Raw genomic sequence first — 26,251 nt, 5'->3', positions numbered from 1 at the left:
TACAAAAGTGAAATATATTGAAACACATTCTCGGAGGAAAAAAAACATCTTCACAGTAAACCCAGCAATGAGTTTCATAAGTCTGTTATTTATAAAAATCCCTTAGTACAGAGTGGTAAGAAGAAGCTGAGAACAATTCAGGGATAACGCTACAGTTTTAGAATACTGTTCATTAAGGGTCTAGCTTAATTGAGGAATAGAAAGAGAATTGGAAATTAAACCTAGTACCCTTGTGTAATAATTTTATAATTAGTTGAATGTTTAAAAGAACTGTTTGATGGATTCAGTAATAATTTACTCAGAGTGCACAAATGTTATTCTCAAGTAAATCCCATTTTTCTTAATTACAAGTCTAAACTGAAAAGCCAAATAAAAAACTGTTACAGCATAAACACACACATTTTGATGGTCTGTATTAACTATGTAGTTGCCAGACCATTGTCTGGAGGAACAGAGCTCCGTGTATTGGATTCCTGCAATCTCACCTGAATTGTAGAAATATAGTAGCACCTTTATATGCATTTGATCAGCAACAATGGGCCTGGTTATAAATCAAGATTTCTAGATAGTCCTTATTTGCACAATTCTTAACAATCATCACATGTAATGCAAGAAAATTGGTTCTACTCTCAAATATCTCTTGTTTTTCTTACTTCTCTAGCCAAAAAAAAAAAGATGTCTTTTTAGAATGATATATCAAATTCATTTTCAAAATCCCCTCCCTAATTTAAACTGTGTTTCCCTAAAGTCAATAAATTAAACTATTAATCGTTTAGTATTTCAGTTACAGAAACAAGCAGGAAATGCTATAGTGAATTTAAAGAAACCTGTTCATAGTGATGATAACAAGTATTGCAAGTTAAGGTGGAGATAAAACATAAGTGTAACATGAATCATTGATTTTCAAGTTGAGAAATGTTAGTTTCTGTATTTGTCTTGTAAAAATATATCTCCTATGCTTGGCGATCCTCCGGTGGCAAATAATTATATTAAGAGTTAATCTAAAAAAAATGGAATCATCCTTAAGCTTACATTGAGATTAAGCAATAAAATTGGAATTAGAAATATGAAATGCTCTTAAGGAGAAAACATTCAAAATTAATGAAAACAAGATGAAGAGTAAAATATATATCTTGATCAGATAAGCACTTCTCTTTAACTTTTCACAAAACTTTTCTTCCAGTTGGTCATCACTAAATCATTCTGAAAGATGGCAGAATGTTTTCCAATGCTAACTGCCTCTGTGGAATCACATTTTCTCACTTCCTGAAACAAGGTTTGTTTTTTGTTTTATTTTCCCCCATTAATGTAAAATTTCAAATAAAACTTAACATGGAATTATGACTTTAATTCTACAGAGGCAGGAAATTCTAAAAACATAAGACCGTAAGAAACTTGTTAATTTGAGTTTTTCAAAATAGGATACAAATACATAATTTCTCCACTAGACAATTTGTCTTTAAATAAACTCTAAACTACTCCTTAAAAATCCAATATAGTACTTGTTGCAAGAAATGACAAATACTGCACTTTAATTTTTAGATATACTGTTCTGTAAACTGTAATTTCAGTCTCCAAAGACTCATATGGGTCTAGAAAGTACATTGCTCACTCTATGATATATACCCTACTCACTACTTAAAATAATTGGATTTTATTTTTTAAATAGAACTTTGGAGTAAATCTCATGTCCCTAAAGATGTTTTTATTTTGTACCAATCCATGAAATGTCTCATTTCTCTTAAAATTTATTTTATAGCAAAAGAATATCATACTGAATCAAAAGTTTCTCTAGGATGATTCACATTTTTGTGAGTTATTATGACTGAATTTAGACTGTTAGGCTATGTGTATCAGAAATTGTGTATGATACCTGTTCCAGGATTCTATTCTCATATAACAAACTACCCCAAAACTTGCCAACTTAAAACAACAAGTTATCATTTTCTCTTATAGTTATAGAGGCTGATGTGTTCAGCTGGGCAGTTCTTGTTTAACATATTTCATACAGGTACAGGCGAATCATGGCTGTGGCTGGAGTCACCTAAAGGCTTCTTATATATTTGGTGCCTGGGCTGGGGGATGGCAGACACAGCTGGAATCAAGGATATATGGCATATCTCTCCCCGCCTCTTACCTTTACTTCCCTCTCCCCTTCACTTCCCTCTCCCCTTCCCCACCCAAGTAGCTTCTCCAAATGGTTAGCCTGAGCCTCTTCCAGTCCTGACCATCTCAGGGTAGTTAGACTTCTTATATGGTGGCTGATCTCTCCTATGGCTGATCTCTCAACATTCCAAGTTGTCTGAATAAAAACTGCAAAGCTTTTTATAAGCCAGCCTCAGAAGTTCAGAATGTCACTCTGCTCCATTCTATTGGTTAAGCAAGTCACTAAGGTCTAGAGGGGAGTCAAACACACCTTTCACTTGGAAGAGTTGCAAAGAAATTATAGCCATCTTTGATTTACCACAAACCCATTTAAAAATGGACTATTGCCAGATTTCTTAAACTTCTTTTATTCTCCATAATGAATTTAAGAGATCAATATTAGCATAAAACCCCTAAACTCAGGGCACATTAGTTGGTTAGCTAATTTTATTAATTGGTTACTAATTAACAATTAAGAAAACAATACAGAAATTCATATAAATTTTTTCTTTGTGCTCAATTTGGCCTTTTGAAAAAACATTCTTTTAAGATAAGTATTTTAAATGACACAGCTTAATTCCTAAACGTACAGATTTATGGTGAGAAACTGTTCTACTCGTGGCAAATCATTTCCTTAAATGAAGCAATGTTACTTCCAGGTATCTGTTCCAGTTATTTTTACTGCCCCAAACTTATTAACCTGAAAGAAGAATCATTTTACTGTATCTCACAAATCTTTAAATCAGGATTGGGTAGAACTAAACTGGGCAACTTTTCTGTACACAGGATTGCTGGGGGTCACTCAGTGCTATTCATTGGGAGCTGACCTGGGCTCAAGGGACCTAGATAGCTTTACTCACATTCCCGGCACTTCAGCCAACCTCCACCTCCTTTTGGAAGGTTCTTAAGGTCTTCCCAGCAGACTAGTCAAACTTCTCACGTGAAGGCTCAGGGTTCCCAGGGCAAGTGTTCCAAAAGATAGGAAAGGAAGCTACCACTATCATAAGGCGCGTGCAGGACACTGGCACAGCATTACTCGTGCCAAATTCTCTTAGTCAAAATAGTCACGGAGACCCAGCCAGATTCAGGAAGAGAAGGCAGAGACCCCACCTGTTGATAAAAGAATTTGCAACTATATTTAATTTGCCACAGGGCCCATGGGGACTCAGATGGATAACATAAAACTTAGTTTACCAGGGCCCTTTGCAATCTAACAAACCCCTTTCCCAGTCTCATTTATCACTGATTTCTTCCCTCTAATCAAAGACTATCAGGAACACACCCATAATTGGACAAACTGGATTTATTACTCACTTCAGTAAAAGAGACTGAAAACAAGGAGGAACCGTGGGCTTAGGACTTAGAGAATTTGGACCTGTTTTCCGTGACTTTCCTCCTCTTACTACATCTTACTTAGGAAGAAGGAAGAGTAGTCCGAGGTTAAGGTTCTAAATAATAAGGAGGCAGAAGTCATCGTATTAGACTGGATACAGTGGTATTCCATCATTTTTGTGACGAACAATGTTCATGTTTTGTCAATGTTCAGACATGATAATACAGTGCTCTTACTCTTCTTGATCCATCAGTGACCCAATAATTTTGTCTGGTGTTGATGTTCTGCAGAACTGATTACGTTTAGCAGGGGAACATTAAGTCCTAGTCCAGTTTAGCTCCAGGTATCAAAGGCTGCTTTTCTCTTTCGCACTCAGAACACGCTACGCTCCTACTGGCCTCGTTTTCTCTGCTCTCCGCCAGTACTCTTGTCCTATTCCGTTCCCTGTACCTTCTGAAAGCTTTCCTTTAGCACTGTACTCAGTTTTCTCTCCAACATTCTTTTTACTGGTTACTTGGGCTTATGCTTTATTTCCTCAGATAAAATGATAGCACGCATCTCTCGGTGCAGGCAGAGTACTGCAAATCACGGGATCCTTTATACAGTCATAGCAAAGGAAAAGGGAAAGGTATTCTTGTTCCATAAACTAGAGCACACGCGGTGAAACTGCTTCACTAAATTGAGTAAAAATCGTTCTTGGAAACATGAATCCTGGCAAAAATGCGATAATAACTCAGATCTGAACGAATCAATCCTTCCTCCGAGTAACTAATGTGGGCTCTGGCCCGCCTGGAGACTGGCGCGGGACTACATTTCCCAGAATTCTCCAGGGCCAACAAGGACACGCGGTGTTCTGAACTACATTTCCCACAACACATGGCGCCCACCACTTTCTCGCGATTTCCGAAAGCTCTGCTCCATTTCCCGTCTTTCCGTTCCGGACTTGCGCGGAAGGGGACAAGGTCGCGGGAAAAGGTCTTAGAGTGGTAGCGCCATTTTTTCCTCTTTCGGTTTATGCCCGTTTCGCAGGGCTTCCAACAGCAAAATGTTGGGACAGAGCATTCGGAGATTCACAACCTCTGTGGTCCGTAGGAGCCACTATGAGGAAGGTCCGGGGAAGGTTAGTGTGTAAGGGGCCAGGGTTCGTTGGGGTGGGGGCACTTGGCTGCGACTCGCTGAGCGCTGTGGAGAGGTGGGTAGTAAGCCCGGAATTTGGTCTGGGACGCCGACTAGCATTCCGCTTCCGCCAGAGGGAAAGCTCAGGACCCTGGGTGCGCCCCTAACTCGAGGAGAGGAATGAGTAGGTAGAGCTGGAGGCCCTACCACCCCCTCCAGCATCTTGGGGCAGGGGTTGCAGGAGGTCGTGGACACCTTGTCGGCAGTTACGGTGTCTTAAAAGTCAAAATAGAGGTCACCGGGCTCGGAGTGAAGGTCATTGGAAATTAATGAAGGTATAAGGGCCTGTGGTTGTGGGTCGAGTCTTTGACTAGTTGACTAAATTGTAAGTATTAACCCTCCTTGGCTGAGGTTTAGTTCAGCCTCAAATACAAATAGCTTAAGTCGGGTAGTTCGTGGTAACATCCTCCGAGGGTTATGCGAGGCCTAGTAAAGGGATGAGAAACGGGTTTGAGAGTAGGGCTGCTTGGTTGTGGAAAAAAAAACTTAGTACCGTTAACGTTGACATGTGCGTTCTTTAATAGGTGTTCCGTTTTTAACAAATAGTGAACCAGAACAATGTATTCTGCTTTTAAAATTAATTTTGGAGAGTATTTTCGATTACCTAAAATAAAAGAAAAAGTTCACTATTTTACACCTGATTTCTTAAGACCACTTCCTTGTGCTCAGTAAGGTCAGGTGACTTTATAAAGTTATCTGACTTTATAAAAAATATGTATATATTTACTTTCTAGTGTTATGTATGGTGAAGGTTATAAAACTTGAAAGACAGTGTTTAAAAAAAAGTGCTGTGATATGTGGCATATTTAACCTGATTGTGTAAAAGGAAGAAAATCTGGCATTCCCTGTGTATTTATTTTTGATCTAAAATTAGATGAGCTGAAGATCTGTTTTTGTTACTTGTTCTCTTTTCCCAACAGAATTTGCCGTTTTCGGTGGAAAACAAGTGGCGGTTACTAGCTATGATGACTTTGTACTTTGGATCTGGATTTGCTGCACCTTTCTTTATAGTAAGACACCAACTGCTTAAAAAATAAGGATGTTTTAGTTAATCCATGAAACAGGTAATTAATTAATGAATTTATAATCTTCCCAAAGCCGTGCTTTCCTTTTATTTCTTTCTTTCTCCACCCCTCAAAAAAAAAAAAAAAAATTACCTTCCCTCCCCCAAAATTACAAAATGTTTTGCGTGTACAGCTGATTCCTGAAGGTAAGTGTGGATGGGACATTGGTGGAAACAGCTTGATAAACTTAGAAACAAGTGTTTCTTTACCTGAAAGCCAGGGTTTATATAGTGCTACTATTTGTAAGGCACACTTTACGATAACGATTTCCTGCAGCTCCCCAGCAGGCTTGTGAAGTAGATATTAACCTGATCTGAGAAACAAAAACGACAAGTTGCCCAATATTTCATAGCTAGTGATGGTGGACCAGGAGTTTTAGCCAGACCTCATACTTCTTAATCAGGAAAGTTCTAGTAAACTGATTGTTAGTCTCTCTCGACAGCAAGGTATGTTAGTATATGCCCAGAGGAGTCTTTTTTGTTCCCCGGGGGTTAGCAGATTCCTTGTGTGAGAGGAAAAGATTTAGTTACTTAATTATAACCTGAATTTTCCTCAAAATGACACTATAGGAAACTTCTGTGGGATAATTGGAGTAAATTCCAAGTATATTTTGGAAAATAGTTTAGTTGTCATAGTTTAGAAGAGAAATGATTTATATAAGTCGTTAATATGGGAAGATTGGGTGCATATGATGAAGCAAATCAGTATGAATGAAATTGTGATACTGTAAACGCTTTCTGATGTACCAAACTGAAGGATAGACAATACATTAATGAAACTATATGATTTCTGTTAAATGAATGAGATTTTTCAATACCATATTTTTGTGTGTTTTTTATTCGCAGACATGAAGAGGAACATTTTGAGAGGTGTAGTCTCTTTGGAAAGTGGATCATACTGTTGAACTCGACACACTAGATGTGGTTGTAAATAAACTTATGGCATGAATCTGTAATGCCTCTTCTCTGAAATACAAAATGTGATAATTGGGCATGTGTGTACTTTTTTTATTTGGGTATTATCCCAGTATCAAAACGTATGTGATTTAGCTTGTTACTTGGTCTTAAATTCTGAAATTTTATGTAATTATTAATTGCTACTTATTAATCATGACCTTGTTGGTATTTCTGTTATAAAAGAGAAATGCAAATTTGACTTTAAGAAAAAGTTACTTTTAGTCTTCCTCTTATCTTTGAAGGAGTAAATTGCTTTTTTTCCATGAGTGAAAAACACCGTAAGAGGAAAACCAGTGGTGTATACAGATTAAAGTACAAGAACTTCATTTTTCTCTACATCTATACCCTAAAACTGAAGTTTTTGTCTTAACATGCCACCGATCAGTGAGTCTTGTTTAGACTGAATGAAAGAATAACATTTAAAATGGAATGTAATGGCATGTGAAATAAAATATAAGAAATAATTGCCAGTTCATTCTGGAGCTTTGACTAGTAGAAATGTGTTCACAGATGGCCCTCACTATTAATTATATCAATGAATCAAGTTACATGAATAGTGAAATGCTACTTGCCTCTTAAAATGTGGTGACTTAATTCCCAGGGGTTTTGTATTAGGGCAGGGAGAAACTAGCTACTGAATATTTTAATCTCCATTTGGTCACTTTTGGAATATCACTGGTGGTACAAGAATACTGTAAAGCAGAGGTATAAACTGGTGATCTGTTTGGCCCCCAGACTTTGGCGTAGAGGAGGGAGGTGCAGAGTTGGGGAATTGCTGTGCTGCTTTTCAACTGATATGTAAAACTAGAATATTCACATATTTTTCACATAAAAATCTGTATTTCTGAATTCTTGAAAAATTGTTCTGGGTGGTTCTACACATCCCTTCATGGAACAAAACAGCTGCCTCCCTCAGTCCTCAGCATAACATTGATTTCCGATATGGCCATAGTATTAACTACTGATTTGCTAGTACCTTAAACTGTTCTCGCAGTTTATTTGAGAGGGCCTATTTTAGACTTTTCAGTAACCGCCTGGCAGCTCCTTAAATAATGGGTGCAATTTAATCCAAACAACTCCAGCCATTCCCTGCACTTGTATGTCAGTTGTGCTTTTCCATTTGTGAATGAGATGTCATCCTGTGTTGGGTGAGTTTTTCTACGCAACATCAGCGCTGTCTACCTCTGGGAAAAGTAGAATCAAGAGTAGGTTTCATAAAGATTCTGAAATCTTGGTTCAAGTCTTTGCCCTTAAATTACAAATTTAGCTATCAGTTTTTTTGAGGAAATGGAGATGAGCATACCTCATATTTTGAGAATCAACAAGCTATAGAAAACATTTTACTTTCTGGCAAGTTTTAAATGAATGGGGTTTTTCCGGTTGAAAATACATAAAAAGTCAAAAGTTAACTTAGTATTGGATAGTAAGATGTAGATAGAAGACATCTGATTTATTTGTCTTCCTAAATTAAAGATTTTGAGGATTATGCAGTAAGTCCTCACTTCTTGCCAATAGGTTCTGCAACTTGAAACAATTTAAAAGCCAGTTTTACTATAGGCTAATTGGTGTAAACAAGATTTAAGTTCCTATGTCAAAAAAATTCACTAAACTTATAAGACCCAAAACATAATATTAAACATTTAAATAAGTAGGAACTATACATTTAAGAAAGGTTAATAGAAACACATGAGATAATTCTTTTACAACCTGTCCATTACGTTTCGGGATCATTGGTGGCAGGAGATTCTTTGGGCAGCTCAGGATTCAAGGACATTCCATCACAGGGCACAAACCCACACCCCTACTGGCACAATTTATACCTGGCAGTTACTGTGCACATCTTTGGGATGTGGAGGAAATCAGTACCCAGAGAAAACAAATAGGGGGAACATGCATATCAGACAGTGGCTCTGGCCAAGAATTAGTATCTTATTGGAACAAAACATTTGAGAACCTGATTTACATGAATGAGATAAACCTTTGCCTATACTGGGATAGTAGTGGATTGTCCCATCCCCATAAAAAGGCTTCAGTAGGCTGGCTTTTACTGTGTAAGATACAGAGTGATAGAGGGCCGACAAATGTTCAGATTCTGTATCAGGATTCTCCAGAGAAACTAACGTGATGTGTATAGACTTAATTTTAAGGAATTAGCTCAATTGATTATGGAGGTTTGACAGGTCCAAAATTGGATGGGGTAACACTGAAGAGTTACAGTTCTAGTCTGAAGCATCTACTGATACAATTCTGTCTTCCAGGGAAGTTGGTCTTTTCTATTAAGATCTTCAATTGGTTGGATGAAGCTCACCTACATTATGAATAACAACACACAGAAATACCCATAGTGTTGGACCAACTATCCGGACACCATGGCCCAGCCAGTTTGACATATAAAACTAACCACCATCATTTCATGTAAGCACGTGACTCCAGTATAAATGTTTTGTGTTGGCTTGAATTTTTTAATGCTATAGAATATCAATTTTGTAATTTTATATATATTCCCCCATACACTACTTTAAAGAAACAATTTGAGCTAAGACATTACATGGTGTAATTGTTCAAGTTAAACCCAAAGGTATTCTGCTGTTTTAGATAGGTATTTTCAGTTACGCTAGCTACAGTTCTAACTTCAACCATGCCAATGTAAAGATGTCTGGAGTCACTACTAAAATGCAAGACATCATGTAATAAACTCACCATCAGTAAAATTCCAGCTCCTTAGCATGTCACCCTAGCCACACAGCTCCAAGGGGTTTTGTACCACCTCCAAATAGGTGCCCCCTTTTCTGTCAAGCTTTTCCCTGCTGATTGCTCCCATTATCCCAAACACTAGACTGAAGTCAACCCCAGCCAGGGAACAGCTTTATAAATAATTACCTCAGTATGTACTGTACTTGCTGGTTTTCTTATATATCTCATACCAGCTTGTGATCATTCTAAAACCGGAGAGACTTTTATTTATTCATGTATCCTGCATGTATAATTTAGTGAGTCGTCAATGGACAGTTATTGGATGGATTATTGAATTGAAGCCAAGAATGATAAAATTACCTAAGAAGAGCAAACCCCAGGCCTCCTAGTCTATACACTAAAATGGAGTATGTTTTAATGTTCCGAATACAAATGAATTTTTCCCAGGTTAATTTGCTGAGTTGGGTTCTCCAACCATATGTATATTGAAATAATCCAACGATGCAGTTTTAGATTAGAAATTTCTGCCAAAATGTAATTCCACTATGTCACTGACCATACCATTTAGTCCATCTATATTCTTTGTAGACAAGCTTCCTTGAAAGAAAGTGTGTGTAAATTTACATTCTGACAGTAGCTGTTGATCTTGTTTCAGACCAGCATTTGAGAAGCACTGCTTAAGGAATTAGAGAATGTATTGTATTGAATAACAAAAGACAGCTCAGTGAGTTTAAGGGCCTACCTTATTCAGCCTGTTGTTGGAAGCTGTTTCTTTGCCCTAAATCAGCTGCCACAGTTCCAGGTATCCCATTCAGACTTGACAATATGCAGCAAGAATTCCTGTTTCAAGTTATTTTTAAAGATGAAGAAGGGTTTTTTAGAAACCCATCAGAAGACTCCTTCACCATTTATTGTCAGTAACAGTTATATATCCATTCTTAACTATAACACTAGAAAGGGATTTGAGCAGTTAAGATTTTCTCCCAAGTATTATTGGGAAGAACAAACACTGAAACCAACCAGGATTCTAATAGAAAGGGAGAAAGTGTCTATTGGGTGTGCAAGAGATAGTGTCTGCTGCAACTGCTCGGCATGGCATACTGAAAAGAGAAACTCAAATGTCCAAATGCAATAAGCCTTTCCTTTAGTGTATCCAATAAATTAAAACCATAGCACAAGTCTTTAGAATTTAACAATAAGCTGATTATAGAAAAGAGAAACAATGTTACGATTTTTCTGTTTCTTTTCAATAGAAGACAATTTATAATAAGTAATGAAAGCTTTTACGTGATTTTTACTCTGTCCACATCAACACTTTTTTTAAAAAAAATTACCCATTATAAAGTATTTTGTTTCCGTAGCCATTGAGATTTAACAGACCAGAAGGAATATAGCCACTTCCTACATATCTACATTGATACAGTGAAGACTTTTTTAGTGAGTATATAATTGTGATTTATAGTTAATTTTAGGGAGTCTTCTTGAATTCCTTTTTGAATGTGGGTACAAGCTATTTGGGTCTTTCTCTGACCTGGTTTATTAGACATTAGGATTTATCAAAAACATGCCAGTTTCCAGTCTGTATGCATGGCAGAAATGAACTCTGTTCCCTTTGCTTTGACAAATGAAAATGTGAGCAGAAATAATGTTTTACTTCATGGAAGCTTTAAAAGACTATAAATTCACCAAGTTCCCTTCCCACTGCTGCAGGGCTATAACCTTTATCAGCCTTGATCCCCGAGACACTGGCGAGTACAGCACTTTGTAAATGTTTAAAGTGAGCAAGAAGCTTATATTGTTTGAGGTTTATTTATTCAGCAAAACTTTGCCTACCCTCATTAGAATACTTGGGCACTCCATATGACCTTAAAAAAGATTAACTTCTCTACATTTCTGATTCTTTAATTGTAGAATGCTGTGTTAACTCTTCCAAGCACTCTTCCAACTTAAAATTAATTGTATCCACAACCACAAATCTGGGTGCCACACACAAGCTGACTCTGGGGAGTAAGGAAAGATCTTTCTTTAGCACTTCTCAAGTGTGAACAGGGGCCAGAATAATAGAGGCAAATAGCTTTTGGCTTTTCAAGTGGAGTTTTGGGCTGCAGTTTTGAGTTGCTACCTACTAGGCATTTCCACCTTACCTCTCATTTTGGTGGACCCCACTTACCTATTGGGCACCTCTATAAAATTATAGAAAAATCAGTCCCTTCCGCATGAACGCAGCAGCATGCGAGAACACACTGGATGCCTTGTCCAGTCACCTTCACTGCACGTTGAACATTGGGAAACAGCACCAGCAGCATTCCTACACAAAGCCATCTCACACTTAAATTTTTCGGATTATTTCTACTGAAATTACTGCCTTCTCCCAGTTTTCCCAGATCTGACAATAGGTAGATATCACCGTAATTGATATTGAATAATTATTCAGGATTTTAACAGGGGTCCATATACTTTATATATTTTTTTGCTTTATTAAAGTTTTTATTTCAAAACAATAAAGCCACAATTAATTTTACATAAATATCTGGAGAGAGAAGGGGGAGGGATGGGGTACTTTCAGGGATCATTTCTATAGTTCATTCTATATCCTTTACAATAAGCTTTGTATATTTTCTTTGCTGGATTCCACAACTTAGTACCATGCTTCATCAATATTAGACTTTTAACAAATTAGGTAGATGGAGGTAGGATGAATACTAATTGGGTTGAATAGCATTTCCGAGTGTATGAGGGACCGATATAAGAAATTCTCTCCTGATGCCTAGTAATTATTAGTTAAATATCAATGTATTAATTTATCAGGCTTACATCTTTGATCTGCTCAGATTAATATCAACGAAATCCCCCATGTTGCATTCTAAAAGCTTTGTTCAATGCAGTTCTATCTATAAACTGTGTAGTGTGAAATCTTTATTCATGCTGAAGCTCTCATGCTAACTACCAAAATCAATCACACTTTTCCCCGACAGAGTAGATATTAAGTTGAACCATATGAAATTACCAATATTTCACATTTTGAACATAAAAGTAGCAATTACTGATGGTTCAGTGGTCATAGTTTTCAGCTACAGGACTACTTGTGGAGTTCTTTCCCTCCATATATATGTGTGTTCAGGAAGCCATGAATTTCCCACAACCAGAAATAGATGAAGTGTGTTATATACTCACGCATCCAGTGTAGCAGAATTGCAACTATGTATTCTGGATATCATTTTATTGCAATTAAAGAACAAGACAGTCTGAAATTCTCAAATGCATCCTTTTCTCCAACAGTCTAACTCTTAATTACAGTACCAAAAATATGCCCTGATGCACACAGTAGGATGAGTTTACAGCAAGACTCTGCCTTGCAATCTTTGCCATTATAGGACTTAGTATGAATTGTCTGAAAAAAGTTGTCTGGGTTTTAGAAAGGTAATTCTATACATTTCCAAGTAATCGTAGAAAAAAAGAAAATTTCCTGCTATGTACTGAATGTTTGTATTCTCCTGAAATTCATCTTGAAACCTAATCCCCTAATGTGATAGTATTTGCTACGGAGCTTGTGGGAGGTGATTAGATCATGATATTGTAGCCCCCATGAATGGAATTAATACCCTTATAAAAGGGATCCCTGAGAGCTCCCTCATCAGACACCAAATCTGCCCAGCAACTTCATCTTGGACTCTCCAGCCTCCAAACTGAGAAATTTCTGTTGTTTATAAGGCACCCAGTCTATGGTAATCTGTTATAGCAGCCTGAGTACACTGAGATACCTCCTAAATCTAAAATCCCCACGTGTTCTCCCCAAAATCTTACTGATGGTAGGGAAAGCAAATTCACCCATAATCTATGCCTATAATGTGACTAAGTGTGATGTGATTTATAAGAAATATATATAGTCATTCAGATGACCAAAATACATTTCTCATGCATATTTGCTCTTCACTCACAGCTCCTAGCTCAGCTCCCAAAACATTTCAAGTTTTTTGAGCAATAAAAGTAATAGGAGCATAATATTTGGTCTGTTTTTCTCACAGTTAATGAAAAGACTTTAGAGTCATAAAGGTGAAATGGGTGTCTCGTGGTTCATAACAAGCCCCATTCTGCCAGAACTGGATTTATGTTCACAAAGGTGACATTTTGGAAAGCACCAAAGGATGGGGGCTGGTTGTCAGGGGAACCGACCTCAAATAGAGGGTTGAAACTTTCACTCCCACCCCCTGATTTCTGGGGAGGGGAGAAGGGATAGAGGTGGCATCAATCACCAATGGCCAAGGAGATAATGAATACCTATGTAATGAAGCCTTTAAAAAAAAAAAAACAAAAGGGAGGGGGTCAGAGAGCTTCCAGATTGGGGAACCAGAACAATAATCTAGTGAGTAAATAGGTTTCCTGAGTCCTGTGTGCCATCATAGCATGTTAGTCAAACCAAAGAGAGGTTCATGACAGCCTCTGATTTATAGCCAGCTGGCCAGAAGTAAAGGTAATAACCTGGACTTGCAAATAGCATCCTATATTGGAGGGAGTCATTGGAGTCTTCAAATTGTAGCCAGTGGGTCAGAAGCACAAGTAACAACCTGGGCTTGCAAGTAGCATCTGTAGTGGAGGGCAGGCAGTCTTATGGGTCTGAGCCCTTTACCTCTGGAACTGATGCTCTCTCTAGGTAGACAGTGTCAGAATTGAGTAGAGTTCTCAGACAGCCTGCTGGTATCCCAGAATTGCTTGTTGGTATAAGAAAGCCTACACATACATACACACACATACACACTGAAACTGTGTTTAGAAACCCTAAAAACTGAAAAACAGATTTTAAGTTAAATATAAGTAGGAAAATAAGCATTCAGACCAGCAAAATCATGTGTAGAGCCTATGCCCAAGGAGAGACTTAAGCAGAAGTGGAGTGAAGGCAGAGGAGTTACGCATGAGGGCTGGAGGTAGGGAGACTGGGGATGCTGAGTACAGATAAAGTCACTCAAAAGCCAGTTGCATTCAGCTTGAGGCCTTACAGAATGAGCACTGTTACCGTGACTTGACAATGAGCAGAAACCAATGGCACCACTTCTGAGTGGCAAGTATCAGGGTGGTGCACCCTTGGAGGCTTGCCGGTAAAAGAAGAAAAAAGAAGGGGAAATTAAACTTCCTGTAAAAACAAGGAGTCACAAATTCAAAGGATACGGCAAGCCCTGTCCCATCAAAACATTTGTTAAAGAAATAGTAACTACATCACAAAAAGAGAATGTTTTTCTAACTAAAAAGCCTAGTTAGCTTCCTCAAACTCTCACTTTGGCTACATGGAATTGTATTACTAGTACAGCAAAGTAATATTCCCAAGTTAATAGCATATGACAGATGGCCTTCACACAAAGTTACTATAAGGAGAAAACGAATTTAGTTAGCTGATGAAAATTCTGCCCCATTCCCCCAAACACTATTTTTGGAGAAAAAGAAATCTTAACACAATTCAGTGCAAATTAAATATCCTTAACATTTGTAAATATTGAAGGAAAACAAGACATCTTGAATTAAAAATTTAAAAATTTAGAACAGGAATTGGCCTTCGGGGAGCTTTGAAGCAATAAAAAAAAAAAGTTGATCAAACAATAGCCAATTCAAATAGGAAGGAAGACACCATGATCTTTGAAATTACAAGATATCTAAGGAAGGATAGATTTGCTAGAAATTCAATAAAGGAACTGAAGGAAAGGCTTGAAACAGCTGTGAAATAAATACAAAACAAAGATGTAAAAAGGTAAAATTTACATACAATGAAATGGACAAAATTTTAGAGACTATTTAATGAGTTTAGATAAATACATATACTGGTATAGTACAAATTCCTGTTAAAATAGAGAACTTTACCTTAACTGTAGAAAGTAACCTCACGCCCTTCCTCAGCTGATCCCTGCCCCATCTTTCAGAAGCAACAACTCTTTTGATTATTTTCATCATAGATTAGTCTCTTCTAGAACTATATAGTGTATATAATTTTTGTATATTAAAGTTTAAATGAATAAAGATGCCTTAGATGCACTTATTAATTGGTATTATTGTAGGAAATATGAGTGTATCAATTATAGTATTTTCAAAACATTTCTCAGAGAAAATATGACCTAAAAGCTTTCCGATGGCATAATACGATTGAAGAGCTATGGAATATGAAGTCTATATGGTGTAAAAGAATTAGCAGCATCGGGTGAGGAATCAAAATTTTCTTCTCAGAAATATCTTAAGTAGCATGCAGAGAAAAGATAAAAAAAGATTGACAAGGAAAGAGTAAGGAACAAAGTATCCTTAAAGGCGACTGCTGCATATTTACCTTTTTGTGTCTGTCATACCTAGCACAGTATCTGGTAAACAGTTTGTACTCATTTAATGTTTGTGGAAGTGAATTTAAGACCATTCCCAGTATACAGAAGAGTAGAACATAGTTGAAGATATGAAAATAAGTAGAACCTCATGACGTTTGAAGAGGCCCTTGGCTTAGCCGAGTTCCCTAGGATGAGATTAGATAGACGTGTGGCAAAGAGGAAGGTTGTGGGATTGGCCAGGACTGATGTAAGGGCTACAACCCATTACAGCTGTGAGCCTGTGGGTGACAAGAGCAATATTAATGTGTCGCACCTGCCTGGTGGCCTAGTAAGAAGAATAGAATAACCAGAAAGAGCTAATTTAAGAATGTGAATGTGTGGGTTCAATCAGGGTTGGAACATTAAAAGTAAAAGGGTAGAATATTCAATGTAAGATATTTGAAAATGAAATTCAGGGAAAGAACATTTCCCATTGCCCCTAATTGTTTTGTTTCAGTAATGCACTTGTTATATTTGTGCACTTTATTAGCTGCTTTTGCAATTCTATTATATCAAGTACATGTACAAAATATAGTAACTGTATCTTACATTGTCATTTCAAAAAGAAATGAGAATAGAAACTTCTTCAAAAGGCAAGCCAATGTTAAAAGTATTTTGGTTTCTCTATCTTTATAGTTAATTTAATTCTGGTCTTAAAATCTTAAAGCCTTTACATTCTAATACCTGTGGTAAAGTCTTTTGATGTCTTGAATACTTAACGCTTTCTCTGGCATTATAAAATAACTTTATAGTGCAGTTAATCAAATGACAGTAAGAGGCAGTACTCTACAGAGAGCTCATTTTAATATTTAATAAGATGAATGTTGAACTCTAAAGTTGAAGGCAGTCCCATTCACGTATATTCATACAGTGTCAGTATTCCATCAAAGCAGAACTCTATGTGCTCTGCCCACGGAGTTGCTTGGCAAAGGTTCATTCCTATCACCTAATATATATTTAAGTCCTCTGTTTTAAGGTGTTGTAGTGGTCATTGAGAGAAACACTAAGAAAAGTAAGGTGATACTTCCCATCCTTGAGGAGTACAGAAACCTAAGATTAAGATAGCTCTCTCTGTATAAATCAGGTACCAATTAGAATAAGAGTATGTGCTAGAAGTGAGGCTCAAAGAGAGCTCTGACAGCTTTGGAGAGCTGGGAATCTAGTGTGTCCGAGACAATTCTGTCAAGTTTGGTTTAAAGGATGGGCAGAATTGAAGGTCATAGATATGTGGGCAACAGGTTGGGTCATTCAGAAATAGAGCACATATTTGCATACATATTGTAGATGTAACACTCGTATACATATAGAGAGATGTACGTATATGAGTTGTACAGATATGTTTACTTATAGGAATGTTGTTTAAGCATTCATTTTAACACTCAAGGTAAACACTTTATTTCACAGGTGGTTTAAAACAATACAAAGAGATGATATTGCTTAGCTGTAAAAATTAAATCTGAAAATCTGGAACACTAAGCCACTAAGCTCTGGTTGTTATGACAACTTCTTTTGTACAGTTTGTGAGTAACAATGATAGACTCTGAAACATCACATTGTTAGAAGGGATCTTCATTAAAACAAAACATTGGACCTCAGTGCCCTGGGGTCAAATAAATCATCAATTTGCAAAAGTAAAGAACTTCCCAAGCAACAAACATGTTATGAGAACTTATAAAGGCTAAAATTTAGCTGTTAAAATGTAATATATGGAAACAAAAATGATTATAAAAAAGGAATGGAAGCAACAATTGGTAGATTTAGAAATAATTTTGCACAACATCCACTAAATTTTTCATTCAAGGTCTATAATCATATAAATATATGATATGTATACACACACACATATATATGTATATATATATATGATATACTTCATATATTTTTGAGTCGCCCTCATGACCAATTTAGGTAGATACTTTTTCAGCCTTTTAACCTTTCAATCAGCCCTGGGCGGTGTGGCTCAGTGGACTGAGGCCTTCCGAAACTTTCAGTCTTTTCGTGAGAGTGTACATACACACACACATCACAATCATTTCAAACAGAGTGAATAAGAAAAGGAATGGAGTTTGATTTTATGAGTACATTGAAAGCCTCCTAGAGAAGGAAGACTATGACTTGAAATTTAATGAAAAGTTGTAATTACACTTGGGATCCAGTGGAGACAGACGAGTGGGCCATTTCGGGCTTTGTTTTGGGAGGCGTCTGCGTAGATCTGAGGACCGCAGGTGTGCAGAGACTAGAGCCAGGCCTAAACATCCAGAGGACTGCGTTATCAATGAGAATGACAATATATTGGTGTGTATGCAATAATCTGTACATACCTCCTCAGGAGGAAAATTTACTGGAGAAATTACATTAATATTTTATTGTTATAGTCAGAGAAAATAAAAATTAGAAACAAGGAAAATTTGTAATATTAAACTGTAAAGTATAGTATACATGGTTTTAATATTCAAAATCAGCTAATGTTTACTGAGGAATTAAGGGCTGAATTTTGGGATCGTCATGCATTATCTATAATGTATGTTTTACTACAGTGCAAGGAGGTGTATTCATATTTCTTTATTTTCCTAGATATCATGCAGTTAACTAAGCTGTTAATGTGTTAACTGAGGTGGAAACATTATGTAGTTCTCAGTATGTTTTGTCACCTCTTAGTGCTGTTGCTGATCCTCCTTTACTCACTTGATCTTAAATCTGACTGTTTTTCCTGATTGTGTGTGTGTTTGTTGTTAGAATTGCTACAGAGGCTTAATCTCTTCAGGTTCAGTTAACAGTCAGTACTGCAAAGGATTAGCTAAAATGCATCCAATGAAACTATGTATGTGTGGGAGGCTGAGGGCCCCAGGTCTGAAAGCAAGAAAGCATATTAATGAAGCTAAAAATATATCTCACTGTAACCTTTTTGAAACAATTGTTACATGGTGTCTTTTTATGTTTCTTTCTTTTACTTGAGAATATTGGGAGGACTGGTGACATTTTATAAATAGGAAAGTTCAGAAACATCTAGGCAAGAATATATAGTAGCACTATTAAACTACTGATACAATCTTAAAACAATACTGGCATAGGTAATTATTTATTTAGGGAATACTAATGCACTGTTCTAGGAAGTTGATATGCATCAGTGAACAAAACAGAGCAAACTCCCTGCCTTTGTTAAATTTACATCCTACAGGGGAATAGAGAGATAATTTAAAAAGGAGCGTAGTAAACAAATTGCATAGTATCTTTCTTAGAAGTTGGATTGCTGTAAGAAAAAGATATAACTGGGAAAGACGGATAGGGGGTAGGTGGTATTCTTAAATAGGGTCATCAAGGTAAGCCTCATTGAGAAGTTAGCGTTTAAGTAAAAGCTTGAGATACCTGGGGGAAGTGTGTTCCTCAGGCAGGAGTTTGCCTCTTAGGTGAGGGAAATAGCTCAACTGTCAGAGGGGCTGGAGCATAGCAGTGAGAGACTAGAACCTGAACAGGTCACTGGGGGCTGGAGTGCGTAGAGGCTTCCAAGTCTCTTGAAGTACCTCAGCTTTTACTCTGAATGAGAAAGGGAGTCTCTGGAGGATTTGGAGGAGAATTGTGACACAATCTGACAAATTTTCAAAGGTTTGCTGTGGCTCCCACACTGAGAACCGCCGCAGGGAGCAGGAGTGGAAGCAGGAGGCAAAGGAGCAGCACATTGCAGTATTCGGACAGGAATAGTGGAGACTTGGAGCAGCACAGGTATACTTTGAATGTAGAGCCATTAGGCTTTGGTGACAAGCATTTCCTAGCAAATGAGCTGTCAAGGAGTGAGAGAAAGAAAGAATATGCTTCTTTACATATAAAAAAAAATCTGTAGTTTAAAGAGTACTCAAGTATGTCCTAGGAAATACAAGGTCTGTCCAGAAAGTACCCAGCCACGTGTTACGAAAAATAGACATTTCTTGAAAAAAGTACAACATACAAGCCACATTGTACATGAGACAATGACACCTCAGTCCCCTTCACAGTAGGCACCTCGGGATCTCAGGCAGTTCTCCCAGTCACCATCAGCTGCTCTATCATATCTTCCTGAATCTCATACACAGTCTGATATACCACCCATTTCAAAGGTGATTTTAGTTTGGGGAGAAGCCAGAAGTTACAAGATGCCAAATCTGGGCTGTAAGGGAGCTGAGTCACCTGGGTGATTTGATGTTTTGCCAAAAAACTCTGTAGGAGACGTGATGCATGAGCAGGCACATTGTCAAGATAAGCTGCTAGTCACCAGTTGCCCATAGCTGCGGCCTTCTGATTCATCAAAATAGTTTCCACTGAGGAATATTCAAGCTTAACACAAAATTTGATGCAGATTTGTTGATCTACTTGCTCAGTCATTTTGAATGTGACAGGCACACAGTACACATGCCCACTCAACAGCGTCTACCACCCCCACTGGCAAGTACAGTGAAGTCATCGATGTTCACACATGTGCACATTCCAGTCAACTCTCCTTGGCTGCCAGGTTACATCATCACTCAGACTGTTCTCGTTATATTAACAATGGTTGGGCTTTTTCTGGACAGAACTTATATACTATCAAATGACATATGAACATTTAAATTAAGGTCTATTTGTGCCACAGAAGCTCTTAATCACTGTGACGGTGGGGAAGGAGGCAGAGGGTGCTGTAGTGTCACTCAACCCCTCAACCATCAAAAGAAGTGTTTCTTTTGTAAATAATTTCTCATTTTTGTGCCTCTACACCCTTTAACTCTCATTCATTTCTCTGTTTTTGTCTTCTATTTAAATTTGTCTCCTACTCAGTTTTCAACGTATCACTTAGCATTTGAATCTTTATCAAGGCTATAATACTCATATTTTGAGCCAAACCTATCCTGATAACATAATTATTAGCAAAATTGTTAAGCCAGTGAAAGAGGCTCTGTCAAAAGACAAACAGAAACCTTCTTATTTACTTTTCAATTTTTGATATGGAAATTAGTATGTGCTTATTATCATCCCCAAGCATATTGTTTACACATCAATTAAACTCCCATTGCCTACAAATACTTTAATTACACACTACTGAGAGCTGGAAAATTATATGTGGCACGCTTCAGATACTCATTCCCAGATGTCACACCAAATTACAGGTGAGGAAAAGATACATATCTTGTGAAATGCCATAATAATACGAACAATTATTATAAAAACACAGTTCCTGTTTGTTTACCTCAATTTTTGAGGATATAGATTTCATAGAAATATATTATTTTTATTATTTCCATCAGCAAGTCCAATTTCAAGATGCAATGTTAAGGCTTTAAACGCGACCCTGTGACTCTGTGCTGATGAACTAAATTCAAGAAGAGAAGACAAAAGCCATGGATAGAAATTCATGTTATTTTATTTTCTGTTCTGCTAGGCTTTGTGTTTACAGAAGGAGGAATCCTTGGCACACTAACCACAAAAGATTTGCATTCGTAAAACTGTGTTTCCTCAAGAGAGTCTCAGACTCCCCCTTTAAAGCTGTATCAGATTTACATTTTTAAAGGTTTTATAGCTGATATTTCAACCTCCATTTAATTTCACTTAATGAAATAATAGCATAACCTCAGTTTAAACCTTACTTTACTTTACAAAACCTTTAGTCTTTCAAGGGAAAATTTTGAAATTTCTCTTCATCTTTTAGATATCAAGTCCAATTTACAGTCAGTTTGAATGACAACTGCTAGAGGTCGTCACTAGAGAAAAGTGTGGTGAGGGTGACAGCAGAGGCCAAGCCTGGGGAGATGTCTGTCCCCCTAGGGCACGCCCTGCCGGGTCCAGAGCATCAGTTACTTTAGGTTACTGTGCTATGATTGTGTCAGACTTCAAGGGGTCAGAATCCCCAGCCTCTTCTAGACACTATGCTTTTTCTGAAATCTACTCCAAGGAAATTTCTTTTTCTCACCACAGACTCACTACCACTTTGAGCCCTCCTCACATTCGAATATATCGGGTACATGTTAGAAAATGTAGGTCGATATATAGACACCTTCGGATAACAAGGCCTCCAAAACCATTGTGAGGGTTTTGAATGAATACAAAGTGAAACCCTTTGCCTTGTGCTCTCAGTCCCCAAAAACATACACACAGGCTACCTTTTCAGCTTTCTGTTCCATTTTCATTTAAGTACCTTCTCCTTTGTCAAATTCTCCTGACTCCTAACTCTTTTATTGTTCAGGCAAAGCTAGACCATAATAAGTGGAGAGAAATACGGCTTCCCTGGATTTCTCAATGCTCCTGCTCTAGCCTCCCGGGCCATAGAAACTTAAGTGCTATAAAGTTAGAGAGTGTTTGTTTTCTACTCTCTCAGAATGTAATAGCATCTTCATGTATGAAAATTAGTTCTGTAGTCATTTGCCAAGTTAATTTCTCAGATTTGTGTCACCTTTTGAGACCAGCTGGTTATAGCCTTCTCCAGGTCACTGGGTTAAGCCCCATCATACCTGGAAGACTGAAGGGCTACCTCAGTAGGGATTTACATGTCAACATGGGGAGAAGCTCTCGAATTTAAAGACCTCTCTAGGTAGTTGGTTCTTAAAAGCTGAGATTTACACTTGTATGGCTCCAGGAGAGATTTTATTTACAAAAAGAGAGGAAGACAGCTGCCTCCCTTTCTTTCTTTCTTTCTTTTTCTTTCTTTCTTTCTTTCTTCCTTTTTTTCTCTCTTTCTTTCTTTCTTTCTTTCCCTTCCTTCCTTCCTTCCTTCCTTCCTTCCTTCCTTCCTTCCTTCCTTCCTTCCTTCCTTCCTTCCTTTCTTTCTTTCTAGATTTTATTTATTTCTTTTTAGAGAGGGGAAGGGAGAGAGAAACAGAGGGAGAGAAACATCAATGTGTGGTTGCCTCTATCATGCCCTCTGCTGGTGACCTGGCCCACAACCCAGGCATGTGCCCTGACTAGGAATCGAACCAACAACTCTTTGGTTTGCAGGCCAGCACTCAATCCACTGAGCCACACCAGCAAGGGCTGATTTGTAATTATCTAATATTTTCTCAGACCACATTAGAAATGACACCATAAAATACATTTTTTCTATTGTGAGAAAGAATCACAAGTTCAAAATTGTCATCTGAGAATACAAGACGCGCAAAGGAAAGGAGAGCTCAGTTCTCACACTGGGTGTTTGTAGTACACTTGTTTGTGCAGTCAGTTCTTATTATTCATAGGCGTTATGTTCCGTGATGTTGCCACAAATACAGAATTAGTGAATATTGACTCTTTGCTCCTATGAGAAGTATAGGGTTAAGTTCCTGCAAGCCCCTATTAATGACTTTTTGATCAATAAATAACTGTTCATGTGTACTTCTGTTTAAAGATCTATTATTGAATATATATTATTGATTACTTTACACTAAATTCATGTCCAACAGCTCTACAGCTCATGCTTAAACAAGTATTACCTACGTCTTTTCTTCTGGGAGGTCCAGCTCAGCGCTCCTGTGTTCCGGCACACCAGACAGGCCCTAGGCATTAGCTTAGAGCTATTTCAAACAAAATCGCCACTGCCAAAAACACAAAGATACAAATAACGTGGGCACTAAATAGATGCTCCAAAGGACACGTGTTTACAGTATGAAATTTCAAATAAAAAGACAAATCGTCACCTTGTCCCTCAGCTTGGGAATGTGCACGTCCTGAAATTCAAATTTTGGCCCCTTTACGCACGTCCATGAAAGACTGTGAAAATGCTATCAGTGTTGACTTGGGGAGTTACACCTATATTTTTCTGAGGAGGCAAATTTTTAAATACATAATTTAAAAATAAGGAGAACTGACGTGTTTGCAAAGACACCAAAAATGAAATAAGCACCACGTTGCTGGATATAGGCAGCCACGCTTTGCTGCGCTTTCACCGGAGTTTAAGGAGAAACTCACGATTTTGTGAGACGCTCTGTGGAATGAATCAAACATGGGAGGTGGCTGGGAGCTGGGCAATTTTTAAAGCTCCTATAAACACTGAGACTTCATGACTTGTTTGTTTTGTGCAGATTGTACACCAGAATGTAAAGCCAAAAAGATGACTTCAGCCTTAGATTTTTAAAAAATATTTTTAATAATAATTAGCTGAGGTTTAGTCATGCAATTATACCTTATTTTATGCAATAAATACCATCTTTTGGCAGTGTCTTTGATGCTGTTCTGACCTTCAAAAAATGATCTAAGGTAATGGGCAAACTTACATACGCACATACACAAACCTACAGGTTAGACACTGGAACACTTGGGCGAGATTTACATTCACATAATTAAATGAATACGTTGTTTCCAACAACTTCCCTTACAGAACTGAGCTAAGTGTCTTTTATAATATTGCTGCTATGGTCCAAAAAACTCCCCTTTGTTCTCTTTAGAACATTTTTGGATTATTTCAAAATTTCTCAATCACAAAGAAAATCGGTCCATCTGTCTAACTCAAAATGGTGCTGTCCAGTTTTTTTTCTTATTAGTCATATAATACTTAGCTTCTTATAAGTTCCTATTTCAAAATTTAAACATGCTACTCATGTTGAAGATTTGTCTTACACACAAACTATTAAAAATACAGTTCTGAGTGTGTACATATACAGTGCATTCAGTGAGGACAAGCATTATGTCTTTGTGCCTACAACTTCATCCTCACCACCTTAAATACTGCTTATTACAGTAAGGCATCCGGTAAGTATCTGTTGAACCAAAAAAAATAAGGAATACAAGAACTCAAGGTATAAATGGGAAGGATAAAATTAAACATGAAAAGCTGTCATGTGAGCCTGTACCTTTTATGTTATTATCTTTGATATCATTGTATAGGAAAAGGTATGAGTGTGAGTCAGTCAGACTTTTGTTGGTGCAGCAGATCATATTATTTGAGGTTGAACTCATCAATATGTCAGCCATGGCACGTTCTTGCAATATGCTATTGAACCTCCTCTATTAAGTAGTGACATCTATGTTCCTTTTCCCTTGAACCTGAGCAGAAATTTTTAGCTGACCCTATCTCTAAAGGCGATAGAAGGCAAGGCCATAAAAGCTGATGCAGATTCTTTATGGCTCCCTCCTTCTCAGAGTCTTGAGTGAATCTGTAAGAAACCTGGCAACCCTGAAGCTGCCACACTGCAGAGATCATGTGGACAGAATATAAAGAGATAGAGACAGGTGCCCAAGGAGCCCAGCTGTTTCTGTGCCCACCTGTTTGAGTCTCCCAGATCAGATGCATGGTATGCGATTGAAGAAACCTGGGAGATAACCAAGCCACAGCCACCTGACTGCAACCTTATGAGACACCTTGACCCAGAACTGCACAGCCCCTCCTCTTCTGAAATCCTCACCCAGAAAAATTATGAGATAAATGAGTATCATTATTTTAAGCCATGAAATTTGGGTATAGCCACTGTAACTGAAACAGCGTAGGTGGGCAAAGGAACAGTTCAATTGTCAAAACTCTTAAGAGCTGGGGCACCAAATGAAATTCTGTAGATTTTACTGATTGAAAGATCTAATCCCTTACTTACTATTATTGATTCTCTGAAAATTCAGAGTTTTAAATTCAATTTTCAAAGGATGTTTCACAATTTGAGTATGTAAGTTGTCTATGTATAACGGTGCAACCAAGGGGGGGGGCCCAAATACAGATTTGTAATGGGGTCCAGGAGAGCTTGGAAATAATTGGCTACACACCACAGGGCCACACCTGCCTGGAATGCTGGCAGCTGTGACCAATTGTGGGAGGAGCCGGAAATGGGGCTGCAGAGGAAGATTGGCACTGGGATTTAAACCCAGGCAGCCATTAGGTGTCTCTTTTTGGGACCATGTGTCTTTTCGGGGACCACGTGGCTTTGGGGTGCTCCCTTTTGCCACATGGCTTAGTAAGCAGGACCGACTTTGCCTGGAAGAGAAGGGGTAAAAGGACTCTTGCTGGTGGGCCATGAGAAGGTGCCACATGGCTCTGGATTAACTGGAGATCATGGAGGTGAGACAGCTGATGGTGCCGGGAGCCTGAACCACAGACTTCTACTTCTTTCCTGAGATGTGGTGCCCCAGACTGGGCAGAGGGAGAAGGAAGGACTGTGTGCATTTGTGGGTATTCTAAAGAACTTCAGTCTGTATAACTTTTAAATGAATAATTCCTTCCCTTCTCACTGGCATTGAGAGACATCTTTCTTCTGGTGGTGGGCAAAGTGAACCTAGTACGGGGGAGGAACCCCTGGAGAAAAATAGGGGGTCTTTTATCTTGTTCAGCACCCCCCGTCTGTTCTGTAACATATGTTTTTATGTGGGGTGTTTGTGTAAACCTGGGGTAAATTTTAAATATATATCTTTTTAAGTATGTAAATGTTGAGCTACAGAATTACATAATATCCACAAAGTTATAATAAAATATTTCTTGCCTTGACTGAAATCAGATTTGTCTCTTTAATTTCTCAAGTATTTCTAAAAAATCCACTTTTGTGTCTTTGCAGTAGAATGCACTTTGATGGAAGAATTGGTTCTTTTGATTTAAGAAAATAGCTCAAGTTAATGGTTATTTCTCTTTTGTATCAAATGGATACATTTTGTGTTTTA

General features: G+C 37.8%; 1 protein-coding gene and 1 non-coding gene across 2 annotated transcripts; both read left to right on the top strand.

Moving 5' to 3' along the window:
* The first annotated feature begins 4,416 nt into the window (after nucleotides 1–4,416).
* Nucleotides 4,417–6,709, top strand: COX7C (cytochrome c oxidase subunit 7C). The gene is made up of 3 exons (XM_024563561.4): nucleotides 4,417–4,598; nucleotides 5,575–5,718; nucleotides 6,564–6,709. The coding sequence occupies exons 1-2, from the start codon at nucleotides 4,524–4,526 to the stop codon at nucleotides 5,689–5,691; spliced, it is 192 nt and encodes a 63-aa protein (XP_024419329.2). The 5' UTR covers nucleotides 4,417–4,523; the 3' UTR covers nucleotides 5,692–5,718; nucleotides 6,564–6,709.
* Nucleotides 6,401–6,463, top strand: LOC112307584 (small nucleolar RNA Z39). Its single transcript, XR_002975069.1, has one exon. It is a non-coding gene; the product is annotated as a small nucleolar RNA Z39 (small nucleolar RNA).
* Nucleotides 6,710–26,251: the final 19,542 nt, after the last annotated feature.

This window comes from Desmodus rotundus, chromosome 1, assembly GCF_022682495.2.
Source record: "Desmodus rotundus isolate HL8 chromosome 1, HLdesRot8A.1, whole genome shotgun sequence".
NCBI classification, from domain to species: domain Eukaryota; kingdom Metazoa; phylum Chordata; class Mammalia; order Chiroptera; family Phyllostomidae; genus Desmodus; species Desmodus rotundus.
This window is presented reverse-complemented; position numbering and strand designations above follow the sequence as displayed.